The sequence below is a fragment of the Pararge aegeria genome, chromosome 3, assembly GCF_905163445.1.
Source record: "Pararge aegeria chromosome 3, ilParAegt1.1, whole genome shotgun sequence".
Classification (NCBI taxonomy): domain Eukaryota; kingdom Metazoa; phylum Arthropoda; class Insecta; order Lepidoptera; family Nymphalidae; genus Pararge; species Pararge aegeria.
In genome coordinates, this window is record NC_053182.1 from 1,258,974 (window position 1) to 1,277,086 (window position 18,113).

Below are 18,113 nucleotides of genomic sequence, written 5' to 3' on the forward strand. Positions count from 1 at the left end.
CGGGCGCAAATATTTGTTACAAATATCTCAAATTAAGTTAAGAGCTTTTAAAGTAGTGCTACCCTTTTTAACAAGGAACAGAAGGGGACGTCAGTTATTTCAATCTCATTTCAGACGCATCCGTTCAGTTCAGGATTTCTGTAGAATCGTATCGGCGTTAATGTACGCTTATTTATCTAAAGGCATAAGTACAAGTTATACAAGAATTTTATAACACCCATCATGTACTTGCATGATAACATAAATATTGTAGACCAAATAATATTCCATTTTTTTTTTTTTTTGAGTATTATCAGCTTGCTTGCTTTGTACGATTATTTATCCAAAGGTCAAATCATACAAGACTTTAAATTTAACTGAACTTTGGTATCGAAATAGATTATACTCTGGATTAACACATAGGCTGCTTTTTATCCCGGGAAAATGTACGGTTCCCGCAGGATTCATGACAAACTGAAAAACCGAAGCCGCAGGTAACCGCCGCTGGTACTTAATAAAATCAAAATATATTATATTGCAGGTTTTATGAATAAACTGCTGTCCAAATTAAGTACCCATTCGAGTCACCACGATCTAGGGAATCCTGTATAAAGGCTATTAATAACAGCCCATTAATATTTAGCACGCGGGGATTCCTCGGTGACAGGTAACAATCAATGCTAAATTTGCCATCTTCCACAATCCGAATGCATCTCTTTATCTATATGAGAATGCGCTTGCATCCGTAAAGATATAACCATCGCATCGCGTCGCTCGCATTCGCTATAGGGTGTTTCTTAAAGAGTGCATCAAATTTATAAAAAGTTAAATATAGCTAGCTAGCATTAAGGCAGTCAATGACCATTTCAACTCTCTGTCATGGATTTTATTACGGAAAAAACATATGTTAGATACTGACTTAAAAAATATACTCAAATGAAATCAATCCATTGTCTTTTACTTAAGTCAACATATTCATATTTATTTTACGTTAAATATTAATTATCTAGATTCTTAATACAATTATGTTTAACTAAGACTGAATCAGAGCCGACGCGCATACAAAATTTTGCTCTTTGCTCAAATTTTTTCAAAAGGGTCAATGACACCGGTTCCACGATTTTCTATAGATAGAAGTTTTGTATATCAATAATTGAGACGTTATCATTATGCTTTGCAATAATATAGTTTGACAACCTCCGTGGCTCAGCGAAGAGCGCTTTGGATTTAAGTGGGATGTCCCAGGTTCGATCTCCGACAGGAGCATTATCGAAATTTATAGTTTCTAATTTTTCTGGCCTGGTGGGCCAACCTACGGCGGTTGCTGCTTACCACCCTACCGACAAAGACAAGTAAAATAAGTGCCGCTAAGCGATTTAGCGTACGATACGATGACGCGTGAAAACCGATTAGGGATATAGGTTTTATATAACTGCCATACTCTCAAGAGGTTAGCCCGTTATCATCTTAGTGCATTGCAACTGGTGATATTGCAGTCAGGGAACAAAAAAATAGAGCAGTTTTAGTGCTTTTAAAACTTGCTAAGACTTTAAAGAACATGAGAAGTGCAAAACAAATTATTTAGATTTCCGTGTAACCGCCTACTTGCGCCGACTATTGTGTCGCACGCTTTAATTATCTTTAGCCTAAGTACATTTGCTGGCTCACATCGAGAAGTAGTTTTCGCATATCAAACCGTGTATCGTCAAAGTAAAATGGACCTAATGTCACTCACTTTAAAATCTAAAATATCGTGGAATTCAGGATGGCAAATGATGTTTTGGATAACTGATTAAATGTCCGAAAAATAATTTTACCCTAATTGAGATGCGAAGATGAATGATGGGTAGGTACTATTTATGTACAGTTTATATATGTAAGTTTTAGAATGATAATCGTAGCTATATGCACGGTGCACTAACGCAACTGATAACTTGATATAAGAATGGCCGGTGTGGGAAATTCTTTAATTATTGAATTGCTTTAGGTACAAATATTTGAAGGATAAGTTTTCCAACACTTCATGTGCCAACCGGGCGTTCACCAAATCCTGTACTTCGATTTTGCTTTACAAGCGTTCTGTCTAATTAAAATCAATTTGAGCGATAACACTATACGACTATAAGATTTATTTTCCCTCACTCGAAAACGACACCTCGATTGCGAGCGAGCATCTCGTACTAGGGCTACTGTATACCTTGTTTTTCTTCGCTAATAGGAAAGTACGTTATGAAGAATTATGTACAGCTAAATTATTTATTAAGAACTAGGAAATATTAAATATACCATCTAACATTAGAATCAGTCATGCTTTTCCTTCTCGTTCATATCACGCCAGGAATATCAAGTCTGATTGGAATCGCCGGAAAACTTATACACACACAAACATACACGCATTCCCGAGTACAAATGATACCAAATTAAAATTGATACAATTTAAGTTTTATTTTACATTAAATCAAAATGTAATATCAAATTAATTTACTCATTTAAAAATACTTCGCTCAGAGGATGCTATTATCACATTACCTACTAACTTATTTAATAAATACGAGGCGTCTATTATATCTAGAGAGCTAGTGGTAGACATTTTTACTACGTAAATTCGTGTAGTAGAAAATGATAATCAAGTTTTGAGAAGACAAACAAAAAAAAATACCTTTGTTTCCTTTTTGCTAGAAGATTTACACACTATGTTGATGCAAATATCTACAACTATGTTGCCAAGTCAAAGTCAAGTAATCTTAAACACCTAAAAATTAAACAGGCAAATCACTAACTTACAAGTTAAAAACACTAACTTACAATAACACAGAGGAAATACTAATGGCAAATATGTTATAAATAGTTTACTTACCCTTTACAACATACTAGTATATTTTTCTTTTTATGCTAACAAATAGATTTATATATATACCTATTTCTTGTGTGCGTGTGTATGTCACTGAACTCCTCCTAGACGGCTGGACCGATTTGAATGAATTGTAACAATTGTAATTGGGTGGCACCCTGGATGGTTTAGATTCACAAATCAGCCGGACAGGTGGCGTTGGGGTCAGCTAGTATATATAAACTTCCTCAATGTATTTATCTACTTGTATCTTTGTTAAACTAAATGAGAAATCATTCATGGTGTCCACGATACAGGCTACCTCGTGTGGACACCACTAGCATTGATTTAATAGAAAAGTAATCTTTTGAAAATAAAGTTATTTTATTTTTTTTAGTAGATCGCTACTTAGCGATAAGGCCGCCTTTGGTATCCTACTTCTATATGTGTCTGCTTTCTTTAATGTTCTTAAAATAATTTTGGGGTTTGAATATTGGCTCACTCACCTATAAGCCCGTGTTTTTTTTTTAATTACCGGACACGAATAATACTTTTATTAATCAATAGTTAATGGCATCATTACAAATAATTATTTATCCATGGCCGCTAATTAGGAAAAAAAATAAAAATGTGAGTAAAGTAGGTAAGCCAAAATGTTCACAATTTCACCTATTATTGGTAGTTAAAAAAAACACCTAAGCGAAGTCACGCAGTGCTTTTTCACGCGCTGGCATTTGAAAATTTTGCTGTCGGTTGGAGAGTGCTTATTTATTCATAAAGAAAAAATTCCAACGTAATACCACTTTTTATAAATACAGTCTACGTCGGCCGTGGTTAAAATATGAGAGGATATCCTAAATAATAAAAGTTTTGTAAATAAATTAATTACATAAAAAAATTTGCTTATCCGATTACTTCAAATTGTTCTGAAGAATATGCCAGTAGCTCTCTAGCTATAAAGTCATGTGGAAATGAGAGGATGGTGACTTTAGCCAATGTATTTTATACCCTATTACAATCTGCAGTAGGTTGATTATGATGGTGGCGAGGAAGACGGATGAAGTTTTACAGGAAGAACTTTACGGCATTGCATGAACAGGCGAAATGTGTAGCATATTCCACCACACCACTTGTTAGGAGCGAGTTGTCTGAAACAGAAAAATATGCTGTCAGATATTTACTTGACTGTGTGTAAGAAAAATAATAACTCTATGTCGAATTTCAAATCTAAGATGGCCGCCACCACAAACTTGTGAATTCCTTTTTTTTCAGATTTCCCTATAATATGGGTATTTTTATAATTTCGTGCCGACCCCGGCATTTTAAATTTCATTGTTTGTTTAAAGTCACTTAATGCCCGTTTTTACTATCAAACGTAACGCCTAATCTCGGAAACTCATACCTATAACATAACATGTCTATTATTCTTGCCACAAGTTTCGTATTTTGTGTTTTTTTCGTATGGATTTAAGATTATAAAAAAGAAAACCGAACTTTCAATTTTTATCTATCAAGTCTTGCACCTGGCCATTTTTTCTTCTCTAGGCATCACCTAACTCACTAGGCGTCCGATTTTAGCGTTTTCTAGCTTTAGCGAAACACGGGTATAAGGACTAGAAAACACACGTCGCAGTCGCTGCCGCTCACGTGTTGCAGGTGGGAGGCAAAACACTTTTTTTTTTAATTTCACTACAAGTTTGCCCTTGACTGCAATCTCACCTAAGTGATGATGCAGTCTAAGATGGTAGCGGGATAACCTGTTAGGGATTATGGTAGTCAGCAGTGGCGTACATACAGTGTATGCACAGAGGGTGAAAATGATACAAAATGAAAAAAATGTTTAATAAGTGGTATAAAAACCTTAAGGGTAGGCTTTATAAGAGTTTTAAAAAGCCTACTCTTTGGTTTTTATGACACTTACTGGAGATTTTCTTGATTTTATATGAACGTACAGGGTATGTACAGAGTATTTGCATACCCTGTACATACCCTCTATGCACGCCACTGGTAGTCATATCCCACGCGACATCGCACCGGAACACTAAATCGCTTAGCGGCACGCCTTTGTCCGTAAGGTGGTAGCTAGCCACGGCCGAGGCCTCCCAGCAGAAAGGCACGTACCGGGCGCGGCGGCTACAGCAAGAGCCGTGCCTGCAGGATCTCGAGCGCCGCTTTACGCCGCAGGTACGGCATGTGCGCCTGCGAGAACGTGTACGGCGCGCCGCGCGCGCTGAACTCCGCGAACGTGCACGCGAACATGCCGCAGTCGCTGCCGTTCATTTGCTGCGGAATATCCTGCGAAAGATTCAAAATTCATTTATTCCGACTAGACCTGATATAAGTACTTTTGAAACGTCAAGTCTGTCCGTTTGTAGTGACTCTACCACCGGTTCGGAATGCAGATTCCACCGAGAAGAAGCCGGCAAGAAACTATTTACATTTTAACATTCATTTTTTATCTTGTGAATGTGAAATTATAACCGGATGCTTCAGCAACCTTGCCATTAAGAAATTCATCAATTGTATAATAACCTCACTGTAATAAATGTGTTTAAACATATTCTTTAAAGTTATGCATTGGAAGGTACAAAATTACCTTAGGAAATATATTATAAAATCGTATACTCAATCCCACGAATGACTTCGATACCTAATGGCAGACGTTATGCATATGACACTAATTTATGACCATTTCTTGAAAGTTGACTGTTTATATCCACTTTTTGTTTATAAAGATTAATATGTTGTTTTAAAAATACTATATTATTATAAGTATACTATGAAGCTAAGTAAGTACACCTATTTCTTAAAAATTTCTCACGAAGGGATTCGCGTGTTTAGAATAAATATATTGATCATAAAGTTTTTATGCCACTTTTATGCGAGAAAAAGAAACGATTTCCACAGGATTTGAAAAAAACGTAATGGACGCGGACAAAGAACATGGAAGGAAATTTATTGTATTCCAGACCCATGTTCCATATTTAAATTCCTAATCTTAAGGTCGCCTGTAAGAGGCCTTATCGCTACTAAGCGATAAGGCCGCCTTTTGTAACGTACTTTTTAAGGTTATTTTTGTTGTGTCCATTGTTTTTTTTTTCTATTTGTGGTGTACAAATGAAGAGTATAAATAAAATAAATAATTATGTTGTTAGTAACATAACTGGGCCAGTTTTTTTTTTTTAAATATTAATAGCGGGCAAACGAGCAAGTGGGTCACCTGATGGTAAGTGATCACCGCCGCCCATAAACATCTGCAGCACTAGAGGAGCCACCGATGCGTTGCCGGCTTTTAAGGAGTTTGTTTATCCGCCCCTTGAATAACCCTTGATTGTATTTTCGAGGAAACACATCAGATGGGAGATTGTTCCATAATTTGCAAGTGCGCGGTAGAAATGATCTGGTATTTCGAACAGTAGAAGAATACCAGGCATCCAGATGATGAGGGTGGATGATTAGCGTGGATGGATGATATGCCCTGGTGCTGATGCGTAGCCCGATAGTCAACGGGCCCTAGGGACCAGCAGTCACCTTCTGGTTCTCGGTGGCCCAGCCGCGGGCGTCGAAGGGCGCGCCCTTCTTGTCGCGGTGCTCGTCGTGCAGGTACTGTAGCAGCGCGTCGAGGCAGGGCTGGTTGCGGCCGCCCATGCTGTCCAGGTAGCGGATGCGCTTCTCGCGGAAGTCCACGAGGCTGAGGCACCAGTGCACGCCCAGGTGCACGGGCACCACCATGAGGCTGTGCGCGAAGATGTCCACCTGCAACGTGCGAGGGAAGTAGCTCAGTAGGCGTAACACTTTAAGAGATAAATTTAAACAAGTTCAAATTATGACGGTGCATACAATATCAAAACATATTTTTGAAAATTAAATTTATATACATAAAAACTTATGTGCACGCGATATAAGTTATACTTCTTTGTAACAAGATAAAAATGTTATCTTTCGCCTTATTCTGCGTTTGTAGATAAAACTTCTTTAACGATAGAAAAAGGTATTTAATTCATTAAAAGATTTATTATAACGCATTATCTAGTTATCTCACTATCGGAAAACCAAGATTCATCATTAATATTTGAGATATTTGTTTGTGCAATTGAATCAATTAAATCACCAGAATAAGCCTGAAGACTTTGATAATTCAACTGTACACTTTGAATTATCAAAGTCTCAAATCTTTTATTGAAATACAAAATTGTTGACTATAGCTAACTTCAGGGTGTCGTTTTTCGTGACGGAGTGCGCGCGCATCGTAAAAATTTACTCTCATAATTTTTCCCATACGCACCAAAAGAAGTATAACTTCAAAAATTTGAATACATTTATTCTATGGGTATTGTCATATTAATGCACCACCTATTTTCTGTATTTGTTATCTTCGGCATTAGTTGCTTGGGAGAAATCGCTATGAAGCGATAAGGCCGCCAAATTGTATACGTTGTTTTGTTATACTTTTCTTTTTTTATGTACTTATTGTGGTGTGCAATAAAAGTATATTCTTTCATTCATTCATTCATAAAAATATAACAAAATTTAAAAAGTAACAATTAATATTGGTTGTTACTTTTAAATTTTGTTATAATCATAATAATCATATCAACCCATTACTGGCCCTACAGGGCACAGGTTCACTTTCACAATGAGAAAGTGTTTAGGCCGTACTCCACCACGCTCGCCGAGTGCGGATTGGTGACCTTCACAAAAACCTTTAGAACATTATGGAGAACTCTCAGGTATGTACGTTTCCTCAAATGTTTTTTAAGCAAGTGACATTTAAATTACTAAACTCCATTTTTTCTTTTAATTTTATGTAAACAATCGTTCAGTTATTTAAGTGTTAAGATAGTTTTGATAATAGTAAAAAATAATAAGAACATTTAGTATGAATATAATAAATATTTCTTTTTTTATTTTATTTATTTCAACAAATTTGTTCTCTTTCAATTTTTAATACTTATATTACTCTAAAAAGTAATGAAAACGTTGATTACAAAAAAAACAAGTTAGAAAAAATAGAGTATAGTGATGATTGCATATTATTGTCTTCAATAAATACAAACTGAAATCCCAAGATAATTTTGGACCTTCCCATGCATTTAAAAAACTTATTAACTAACCTTTCTGGTCCACCTCTTAAGGCCGGCCTGGCCGCTTTGCATAAGTTTTGGGTAAAAGAATGTGTTTGTGGCATAGACTTTGGGTAAATCCTTGCGTTCTTCACTCCTTTGCATAAGTAAATTCATATAGAAGTTTATCACTTCATCGTTTAGCCAATTTAGTCCAGCAAGGGTTTGCATGTCGCGCCTGTTGAAATATTGAAAGTTTAATTATTATATTAATAACATTTTCATCGTCATTATCAACCTATTACTGGCCCACTAAAGGGCATGGGTCTCGTCTCAGAATAATAATAATAATAATAATAATAATATATATACTACGACAATACACACATCGCCATCTAGCCAAGTAAGCGTAGCTTGTGTTATGGGTACCAAGATGACTGATGAATATTTTTATGAATAATATACATAAATACTTGTATTATACAGATAAACACCCATACACTGAAAAACATTTATGTTCATCACACAAACATTTTCCAGTTGTGGGAATCGAACCCACGGCAATGGACAGAAAACAGGGTCGCTGCCCACTGCGCCAGTCGGTCGTCAAAGAATGAGAAGGGTTTAGGCCATAATCACCACATTTATATTATAAAAGAGCAACTGTCGAGTTTCTTGCCGGCTTCTTCTCTGTAGAATCTGCCTTTCGAACCGGTGGTAGAATCACTACAAACAGACATACTTGACGTTTCAAAAGGGCCTACTCGAAATAAATAAATTTTGAATTGTTTTGCTTTTGTTACCCAAAAGCACAGCTACACAGCTAAACTAATTTTGGATATGTTTTGGATTAACTTTCCTTTAGTTTTTCTAACAGGAATGAAAAACCTACTATCAACAGATAATACAAACCTATGTATCCTTAAATTAAATTTCTCTACTAGAAGTTGTCCAGGGGGCCCTGGTCCTATTGCTTTCTTAACAAGTTTTTCTTGTTCAGTAGTTAATGGGGGTAACTCAACAGTCGGTTGGGGTTCTTCTATTAGACTCTCTGGTATACTTAGTTCATGTTTTAATTTATGTTCTAAATGCGCTAACTTCTGTTCATAATTAACTTTAGATATGATGTCAGATTCCCTTCTTGCATCCACTAATTTCACTTGAGTATCTTTATTTCTCTTTTTATACTTAGAATCTAGTTTTGTAAGCCAATCATTTGATGTTACTGCTCTATCTTTATGTGCATCTTTTAAGGAATTAATCCTGTCGATTTTAACAGATGATGAGGTTGATGTCTCTGACGGCACAATTTCGATTTCTGAATCTGACGAATTAATTGATGCCACCGTAATGGGATCATACTCATTTGATGATTCGTTAAACTTTTCAGCACTTAAACCTTGTTCAACTAACTTTAAATCATTTAAGGATTTTCTTTGCGATCGCTGCGTTAACCGAAACGACGCAGAGTCTTCTGCTAAATTGTATATATCTAATGGTTTTCCCAAGGATGCTGGTTTCATAGAATCAGCTACTTTCTTAATTAATTCCTGATAACTTCTTTTTTCATCTAAGTTGAAAACTTCGGATAATGTTGACCGAGCATTTCCATTTAGTGTTGAAAATCTATTTCGTGACAGTGAGGAATTTGACCGTTGCTGATGCTGTAACCATTTTGGTAAAGGTGTAGTTTTTTTGTATGATTTAGTTATTCCAGCAGGACCTTTTAATTTGCTATATTCTTTTGGTGAATGACTCACACCCCTCTCATTAATGTTTCGACATATCTTATAGTATTTGACCCCTTCATCTCTTTGCTCGTTTTTACTGACATAGTAGTATGGAGGTGGTCTTGAGACTTCCTTAACAAATATGACATCATCTTCATCATTTTCGCCATCCTGGGCTACAGCTTTGAAAATTTGAGTTGGTTTCTGTGGTTTACTTTCAACCAATATAACCTGAAAGAGTAAAGCATTATTATATGAGTTAAATAGGATTTTGTATTTATTACAGAAGCGTTGATAGCAAAGTGGGAGAGACTTCTGGTTTCCTTTCGTGGAGATAGAGTTCGAGCCCCTGCACGTACCACTAACTTTTCGGAGTCATGTGCTCCATTAAACAAAGCTAATTAAGCTTAATTTTGATAATTTAAATATCACTTGCTTTAAACGGTGAAGGAAAACATCGTGAGGAAACCTTCACGACTGAAAGTTCTCGATAGCGTTCTCAAGGGCGTGTGAATTCTACCAAATCGCACTTGGCCAGCGAAGTAGACTACGGCCAGAACATTTCTCATTCTTAGAAAAGACCAGTGCCGTCTAGTGGGACGGTAAGGGGTTGATGATAATAATGATTTATTATATATCTAGTTTGCAAGCATTAAATTGGCACACTTGGCAAGTGCCATACATTGTTAACAATGACAATGTTAACGTTTAAGATCACAGAATATAGTTTCCGGTTTTGCCCATAGTATATTAAATATTTGAAGTAGTACGGAAACTACAAACAAAGCACACTCACACAGATAAATGTGTGTTTGAGTGCCCAGCTTGGTGTACTGTGCCCTGCCCGCAGGTTGGATTATTCACCAGTTGGTGATTGCAGGTCGACATTACAGTCTATTACCTCGTTCGACAACAGGGAGAGGAACTGTGGTGACAACTTTATTCAGATCTGTCATAACCACACACTCTTTTACATTTTTAATATTATTGGAATTAGTTGACCAGCTAAAGCCAAAACATATGTATTACTTATTATTATTCAAAGACCTACTAAATTGCACTAAAATCACTAATATGTGAAAAGGAAAATGCTCCGGAACCCATGGACTGCATTTTGGATGAATGCATCTATACTTGCAAAACTTAAAATCAAAACAAGGCTCTCTACCATCTACCTCAAGTGAATTCTAGAGTACATCAGACACATTGCCAGGAAAGACGGAAGATAATCTCAAAAAACTTGTAGTCAATGGCAAAGTAGAATGAAAAAGATTATGGGACAGCAGTTACAGTTAGTCTGACCAGATTTGCTGCTCAATCGCATCTACGGGCTATGATGCTCTCCAAGTTGCTTAAGATAGAAAGAAATGGCATCCTATTGTGAAAAAAAAAGTCTTGGATAGAGTTGGTGACAACCCCCAGACATGTTGAGCACAACAAGCACTTTAGCTTCAATCTACTTCAATTCTATTACAAACCATGCATTAATCGGCAATGAGATGAAGTCAATGTAATGGCCACCTACTAAATATCTCTATGCATACATCGCTGCAATCTGTTGCTCTATCAAAGTGTGTCAGAAGAACATTTCCAACAGAACAAAGGATTTTTTCATATACATGAAATGTTTAGTATCTGTGGTTTTGAAAGCGATTGTAATAATTTAGAAAGCGCACTTAGAAATACCTCGTCATCATCATCTTCTTCGTCATCCAAACACTGAGCAATAGGCTTTACAGACTGCATCCGAGGTTTCCTTGATGGAGTTGAAGACCCATTTGGACTATCTACCAACTTGATAGGGATTGCCCGTGTCCTGTTGCTATACTTCAACCCTTCATTGGGTGTTGATGTACTTGGGTGGCCAGCTTCAACTTGAATTGGTACATATCTTACATTTTTAGCATCATCCCATGTATCTGAAAATAGTTTAATACCTTAAATTTGTATACTTATTCAATTGTTTTATACAATATCAAAGACAATAATTTTGTAATTCAAATGGACTTAATATAGAAGTTAATAATTTAGATGCATACATACAAAGTTTGACATTTTTGTTGGTAGTTACATATACATTCATTATCTATTTATTCGCTTTTCAAGGGAAACAAACAGTACTATTACACATAAGAGTAATATCATATTTTTATATAAAATAAACCAATGAAGTTTCCACAACTTACAACTTAAAAGGAGGAAACCACAAAATTAGGGTATACTAAAGTGAATACAGGTAGGTTAAATCATTCTTTTCCAAACTTTTGCAAATTTTACTTATGTAAAGGATATCAATTGACCTAATCTATAGATTATCCTACACAAGAACTCAAACATTTTTGTCACACACTTCTAGCAAATTCATTCCTACACAATTATTATAATTGGCTTATTGAAAAAATGTGTTTGCTTCTAATTTTGTGTAAAACTATTTGCACATTATTTTTTTTAAACTCCATTCAAGGTATCCAAGTTTGAGTATGCTACTATTACTTAGCAACCATTTACTGTCTATTCCTTAGAACAATAACTTACTATGGTAGGTGTGCACAAAAGCAATGCCTACTCTAAAAATGTATATAACTAACTCATTTAACAGGATTATTTATTCAATTTAGGACATCTACCTGTTTCATGGCCCTTAGCTAAAGCCAGAGCACACCTAGTAAATCTAGTTTACTTATTAAGGGTTTAAATTTAATTTAATAAATTATTATGTAGATTCTTACTTAAATTATGATATTCTATAATTTTTAATGCTTTTTAATATAGTCAAAAACAAAAAAAAAATTAGATGTTTTTCAGAGACACTTTTTGCAGACAGACAGAATATATATTATCATGTTGGGCTGTGTAGCTTAATGTCCTTAATGCCGACAAACTCAAGGTTAACTAGACAAATTATCCCTTTAAATATAATTCTTCTGTACATTTTTGTCACTAAACTCCTTCTATATGGCTATACCAATTTTAATGAAATAGTATCCTTGTTATAAAGTACATAAAATAGCATAAAAAGATCTGAGACGTTGGTTGTGGAGATACATGTTACTCAAGACTTTTATTTCATTTCATCCCATATCTGCTCACCTACAGAGGACTAACTTCAGTTCAGCAAAATAATATGGTACTACTGTGAAGGTAAAACGTAGCGAGATATGCCATGGAGTGTTACACTCGAAATTCCATGAAATATCATTGAGGCAAACGTAATTAGCAATAAAGTTACCTCTTGTACCCAAAACGTCGGGAAACGATGTTTTTCTTAGTTTCTTTAACCTTCTCAGAGTAGAATTCTCATCATCAGACGAGGAGTCATCGTCATTCCTGCAAAGAAACAAGCATTCAAAAGCGATGTTGGGCAAAACACCTCCTGACAGTACAGCCACGTACAGCTCGTACGTACTTCCAAAATTTTAAAGCAACCTTTAACGGTATCTTGATCATACTGCTAAAGTATCGTTTGAAATCGTACTAGCAGTTCTTAGGAGACTTTGCCGCCATAACCAGAAAATGTGTTCACTCTTGTAAACATGAAATGTCATAACTGAAACCCCATACCTGTCTCTTTTGAAGCTTCTGTTGAACGCGGTATCATCATCGCTGACCAACCAGCTAAGATAGTTGCGAAAATGAGCCACTAGGGACTTCATCATTTTGTAAAATTATATTTCCATCACCATGTAGTTTAATTCCGTTTTTAAAGATGTTATAGTTTACGAAAAACACAAATCAAGCCGCAATTCGCATTTCGCAACGACAGCAGCCACCAAAGTTGACATAGAGTGTCACAGACTAATAAGCTGCATCTACACGTTTGTTCTTTTCATAGAGTAAAGTAAAGTAAGTAAGTTAAACTATTACAGTAAATTAATCAATAAGCTCTTGTTATATGTTTATTGTATTTATTATTGTATTCGAACGTGTGTAGTTCGAATACAATAATAAACTTTTTGGCAAGATTTACACATTTGACATTACTAACGTGGAGCGTAGAAGCGTAGAAGCGTAGCTCTACCCACGAGTCATTACTCAGATACAGCCTACAGGTGACGTATGCGCAACTTGGCGCAAACTCGGCTGCAAAGAATAGATGAATCGGCTACACACTTATCGTTACTCGTGAATTTTCGCACGAATTGCGGAAATGTAGAGCCGACTGGGGAAAAAAATGAGATCGCGACGCAAAGAATACGCGAATCGTTTCCACTCATCACTGACCTCTATTATACTATGGTACGCTGGACTGTACCATACAAAATGACAGTTAAAAATTGTGCCGTTTTTATGGAGGGTAGAGGTAAGGAGAGTCATCTGTGTATATGAAAAAGTGTCGTCAAAATGTATTAAATTAGGATGGCGCCACATTTGCATCAGGGTAACTCTTAAAAGAAGCGCCAAATATAAATATTGTTAGAGTAGGCTTGAAAAATAAACAAGGAAGTATGGAGATACAAGGAAGTAAGGTTATATTTACCACAATATTGTGTACAACGTAAGTTGTTGAAATTCTCAATAATTAACTACTTTAGTCGATAATGACATTAATTTTTTTAACTCGGCATGCTTCTATTCATCTACGATTGCTACATTCATACCATACCCTGTGCATCCACCAGCGCCACTGTGGAGGATTTTTGAACTGTTATTTAGCGCATGCACTGGACACTTTTTCAACTTTTCTCCCATATAAGATGACTCTCCTTACCTCTACCCTCCATAGTTTTGAGGCGCTAGTACTATGATAGGGTTATGCCGAGTACTTTGTCGATTGTACTCGTTGACGCTATCGACGTTACAGGATTCCGTTACTATATTGGTTTATTTAATTAATATAATGGATGCGAAAAATAAATGTCTCAAGTTTGGGGTTCTAAGTTGATTATTAATGATTACTCCTACTTCTGTTCCACACTTCTCCTGAGGAATTTTTTTAAGGGCATTTCACACGTACCACTTTTAAGAAGTGCATAATTTTTTGAGTTGGAATGGAAATTGGCAGATATTTTTATTTTTTCTATTTGTACATAATATACTTTTACCTTAGCAGCTCATTTCCTGTATACTTTTTAATACTTCTTTCAAGAGCTTAACTTTTTCAGTAATTAAATAATAAATAAATATTCTAAGAAAGTAAGGGTAGTGTATTATGGGTACTGAGATTATATCTATTTATATTTTTCTGAATTATAAACATAAATATAGCCCTAGCAAAGATAAAAAATACAAATATCGGAATTGATAACCTTCTCCTTTTTCAAGTCGGTTAAAAACGACCGTAACGTACAATACGCAATAAAGCAATTCTATACCTTTAATAGCAGAATTATTATATCATTATAGAATTTTAAAACTCTATAGTTAGTTCCGAGAACCTTTACCATTGCTATCAGCGCCAATATTTTTTTTAAATCAAATGGCTTCAATAAAACATTCAATACAGAGATGTTTATTTCCAGTACAGCGTAGTTTATTAGAGGTCAGTGACTCGTTTATTGCCGCTAGTTCGCGGCTTCGCGCGCTATTCGCGCTTATGTCTGGATCGGACATTAGACGTAGTTTTCATAAAATTTATGGAGGGTAGAGGTAAGGAGAGTCATCTTATATGGGAGAAAAGTTGAAAAAGTGTCCAGTTGTTGCGCTAATTAACAGCTAAAAAATCCTCCACAATGGCGCTGGTGGATGCACAGGGTATGGTATGAATGTAGCAATCGTAGATGAATTGAAGTATGCCGAGTTAAAAAATTTAATGTCAATATCGACTAAAGTAGTTAATTATTGAGAATTTCAACAACTTACGTTGTACACAATATTGTGGTAAATATAACCTTACTTCCTTGTATCTCCATACTTCCTTGTTTATTTTTCAAGCCTACTCTAACAATATTTATATTTGGCGCTTCTTTTAAGAGTTACCCTGATGCAAATGTGGCGCCATCCTAATTTAATACATTTTGACGACACTTTTTCATATACACAGATGACTCTCCTTACCTCTACCCTCCATAATAAAATTGTAATCTAGTAATAACCACAGACTATAATGATACTAGTGATGTCATTGCTTTACTCAGTGCCACGGTATGGAGGCTTGAAGGTCTGTATCTGTGGTGTTACACCGCGGTAAATTTAACCTTACTTTTCAGTTATCTCGTTTCCATGTTTACAATATTCTTTGCAAACGAGTCTTAATATCTTTTTATATTTTAATTGTGTAGCTGAATAAACATTAATAATGCTACAACCGATAAAGCACGTTTTAAACCGCAAGAGAATTATTCTCGCAAGTGGTTCACCAAGAAGAAGAGAATTAGTGGAAAATATTGTAAGAATTTCTGCCTTACTTGTATAACTAACTGTTCCTCGTGACTTCGTAAGTTTGTCTGCAAATGGCTCGCAAAATCACGTCGCCCGTTTGTTCTACTTATTCGATCGCTTTAATGTGTCTTAAAACACGTCTTTAATGTGGCTTATCCTCTCCTTTTCTCATAAGTGGATTAGATTGCACAAGAAGCTTCTAGTTTGGGTATTGAACACTTATTAATTGTTGCATATGACGAAGAAGAACTCTAATCTGAGAACAAAGCTCAAACCATTGTAAATAAAATTTTCATTTTTAGGGTCTAAAAGTGGAACTTTGTCCTTCATTGTTTGAAGAAAATCTGGATCCAAAAACTTTTAACTGCTTCTCAGCATTTGTGGAAGAGACAGCATTGCAGAAAGTTCTGGAAGTAGAAAATAGGTTAAAGTCCCTAGGAACACCACCTGATGTTGTGATAGGGGCTGATACAATGGTCACATTAGATGGTGCGATGTTTGGTAAACCTACCTCAAAAAAGGAAGCTTTTGTTATGCTAAAGAGGTAATTACTATATTATTCAATGACTAGTTGCACTGAGTGTGCCAATCTGGCATGAACAAATTAGCAAAATCTCCTCTCCGAATGAAGGTTAAGGCAACTCCACTACACTGGCCAAGAATTGGTAGACTTTAAACACCCCTGAGAACATTATGGAGAATATTTAAGGCATGCAGTATTTCCTCAGGATGTTTGCCGTCACTGTTAAAGCAAATGATATTTAATTGTATAAAAAACAAACTCACATAACTCTGATAAGTTAGAGGTGTGTGCTAGGCATCAAACTTGGTATCCTCGAAAGGGACGCCTTACCCACTATGCTAAATTAGGCTCTGCTTAACTCCGCTCCACTACCACTTATTAATATTTTTAAAGAAAAATCAAATTTAGTTATTAAGATTGAAAGTTTTATTATGTTGTCTTAAATTTTAAGTCCTCCGATTCACTTTTATATTTTTTTCAGTCTTTCGGGCCGTAGTCACACTGTATACACTGGAGTTGTAGTTAAATCGCTAGACAAAGTTGTCAAGTTTACAGAGAAGACAGATGTTGTTTTTGGAAAACTAGATGATGAACAGATTCAAGGTTATATAGATACAGGGGAGCCAATGTAAGAACACTTTTTACACCCTCATGTTAACAATCTCTTATATGCCAATTTTTGATTTTCATGCACAATAATAATAATTTGTATAACCTAGGTATTTAATCTTTTTACAATTTTCCCTGTGTAAAAAGAAATTGAATGGCTAATGAAAAGCCTTTTAATTATATATCAATTATTATTTTTTTGAGCCAAAGATCATCAAAGGATTTAATCATTAAAGGTTTTTTGAGTAGTACAGCTTTTTGTGACAGAGCTCATCCGGGAAAGTACTACCATCATGCTTATTTCTGCCACTAAACAGCAGGTACATGACGCTTAACACCTACATAATTATGGAAATAATACCTACACCTCAGGTTGATGGATACAGGATGTTTTCCTTGCATGTCATGCGAAGTGTTGCTCTGTTTATAGGCAATGGCTTTCGACTAATGGATGGTCATAGGATAAAACAATGGACGAAGAACACGGGCAACAGCTACAAGCAAAGTCATTTATGCAGTGATCTCATAGTAATATATTCTACCTGGTTTTTTGCATTTTGGTATTGCAGGGATAAAGCTGGGGGTTACGGGATACAAGGAGTGGGGGGTACGTTCGTGGAGCGTGTAGAGGGCGATTACTTCACGGTTGTCGGTCTGCCTCTGTACAGACTTTGCTCAGTGCTGTACGAATTGTTTAAGGAAAATAAGTAAACTAGAATGACAAGTTGCAAAAAAATATTATAAGTTAAACCTATGTGTTTTATGTATTAAATGATGTTTTTAAATCATTAATTTAAGTGTTATTTTGTTAATAATTTATCGTTCTATGTTGATATTTTATAATGTATTTTTTAAGGGTTTTTACTCAAATAAGCTTCTTATATCATTTTCAATCATTTACTATGTAATGATGTGTAAAACCTATTAGTTAATTTACCTGTACATTAATAAAGATTATAGATTGTGTTTTCAATTGACACCGATTGGCGCAGTGGGCTGCGACCCTGCTTCTTGAATCCAAGGCCGCGGGTTCGATTCCCACAATTGGACAATGTTTGTGC

The 18,113-nt window shown here is 35.6% G+C and overlaps 2 protein-coding genes across 3 annotated transcripts; one reads left to right on the top strand and one right to left on the bottom strand.

The window, feature by feature from the left end:
• Nucleotides 1-399: 399 nt before the first annotated feature.
• Nucleotides 400-13,381, bottom strand: LOC120636674 (sentrin-specific protease 1-like). Its single transcript, XM_039908243.1, has 8 exons — nucleotides 13,164-13,381; nucleotides 12,832-12,929; nucleotides 11,289-11,521; nucleotides 8,785-9,833; nucleotides 7,924-8,110; nucleotides 6,341-6,565; nucleotides 4,931-5,104; nucleotides 400-3,957 (listed from the first exon to the last, which is right to left on the bottom strand). Exons 1-7 carry the CDS (start codon nucleotides 13,256-13,258, stop codon nucleotides 4,943-4,945), a joined length of 2,049 nt encoding a protein of 682 aa, XP_039764177.1. The 5' UTR covers nucleotides 13,259-13,381; the 3' UTR covers nucleotides 400-3,957; nucleotides 4,931-4,942.
• Nucleotides 13,382-15,733: 2,352 nt separating this feature from the next.
• LOC120637194 (dTTP/UTP pyrophosphatase) lies at nucleotides 15,734-17,821 on the top strand. Of its 2 annotated transcripts, none has more exons than XM_039908894.1 (4): nucleotides 15,734-15,927; nucleotides 16,223-16,464; nucleotides 16,925-17,071; nucleotides 17,622-17,821. In XM_039908894.1, exons 1-4 carry the CDS (start codon nucleotides 15,838-15,840, stop codon nucleotides 17,761-17,763), a joined length of 621 nt encoding a protein of 206 aa, XP_039764828.1. In that variant the 5' UTR covers nucleotides 15,734-15,837; the 3' UTR covers nucleotides 17,764-17,821. The 2 variants fall into 2 exon arrangements, with proteins under 2 accessions (XP_039764828.1, XP_039764829.1); XM_039908895.1 differs by lacking the exon at nucleotides 17,622-17,821 and adding an exon at nucleotides 17,483-17,572.
• The last annotated feature ends 292 nt before the right edge of the window (nucleotides 17,822-18,113 follow it).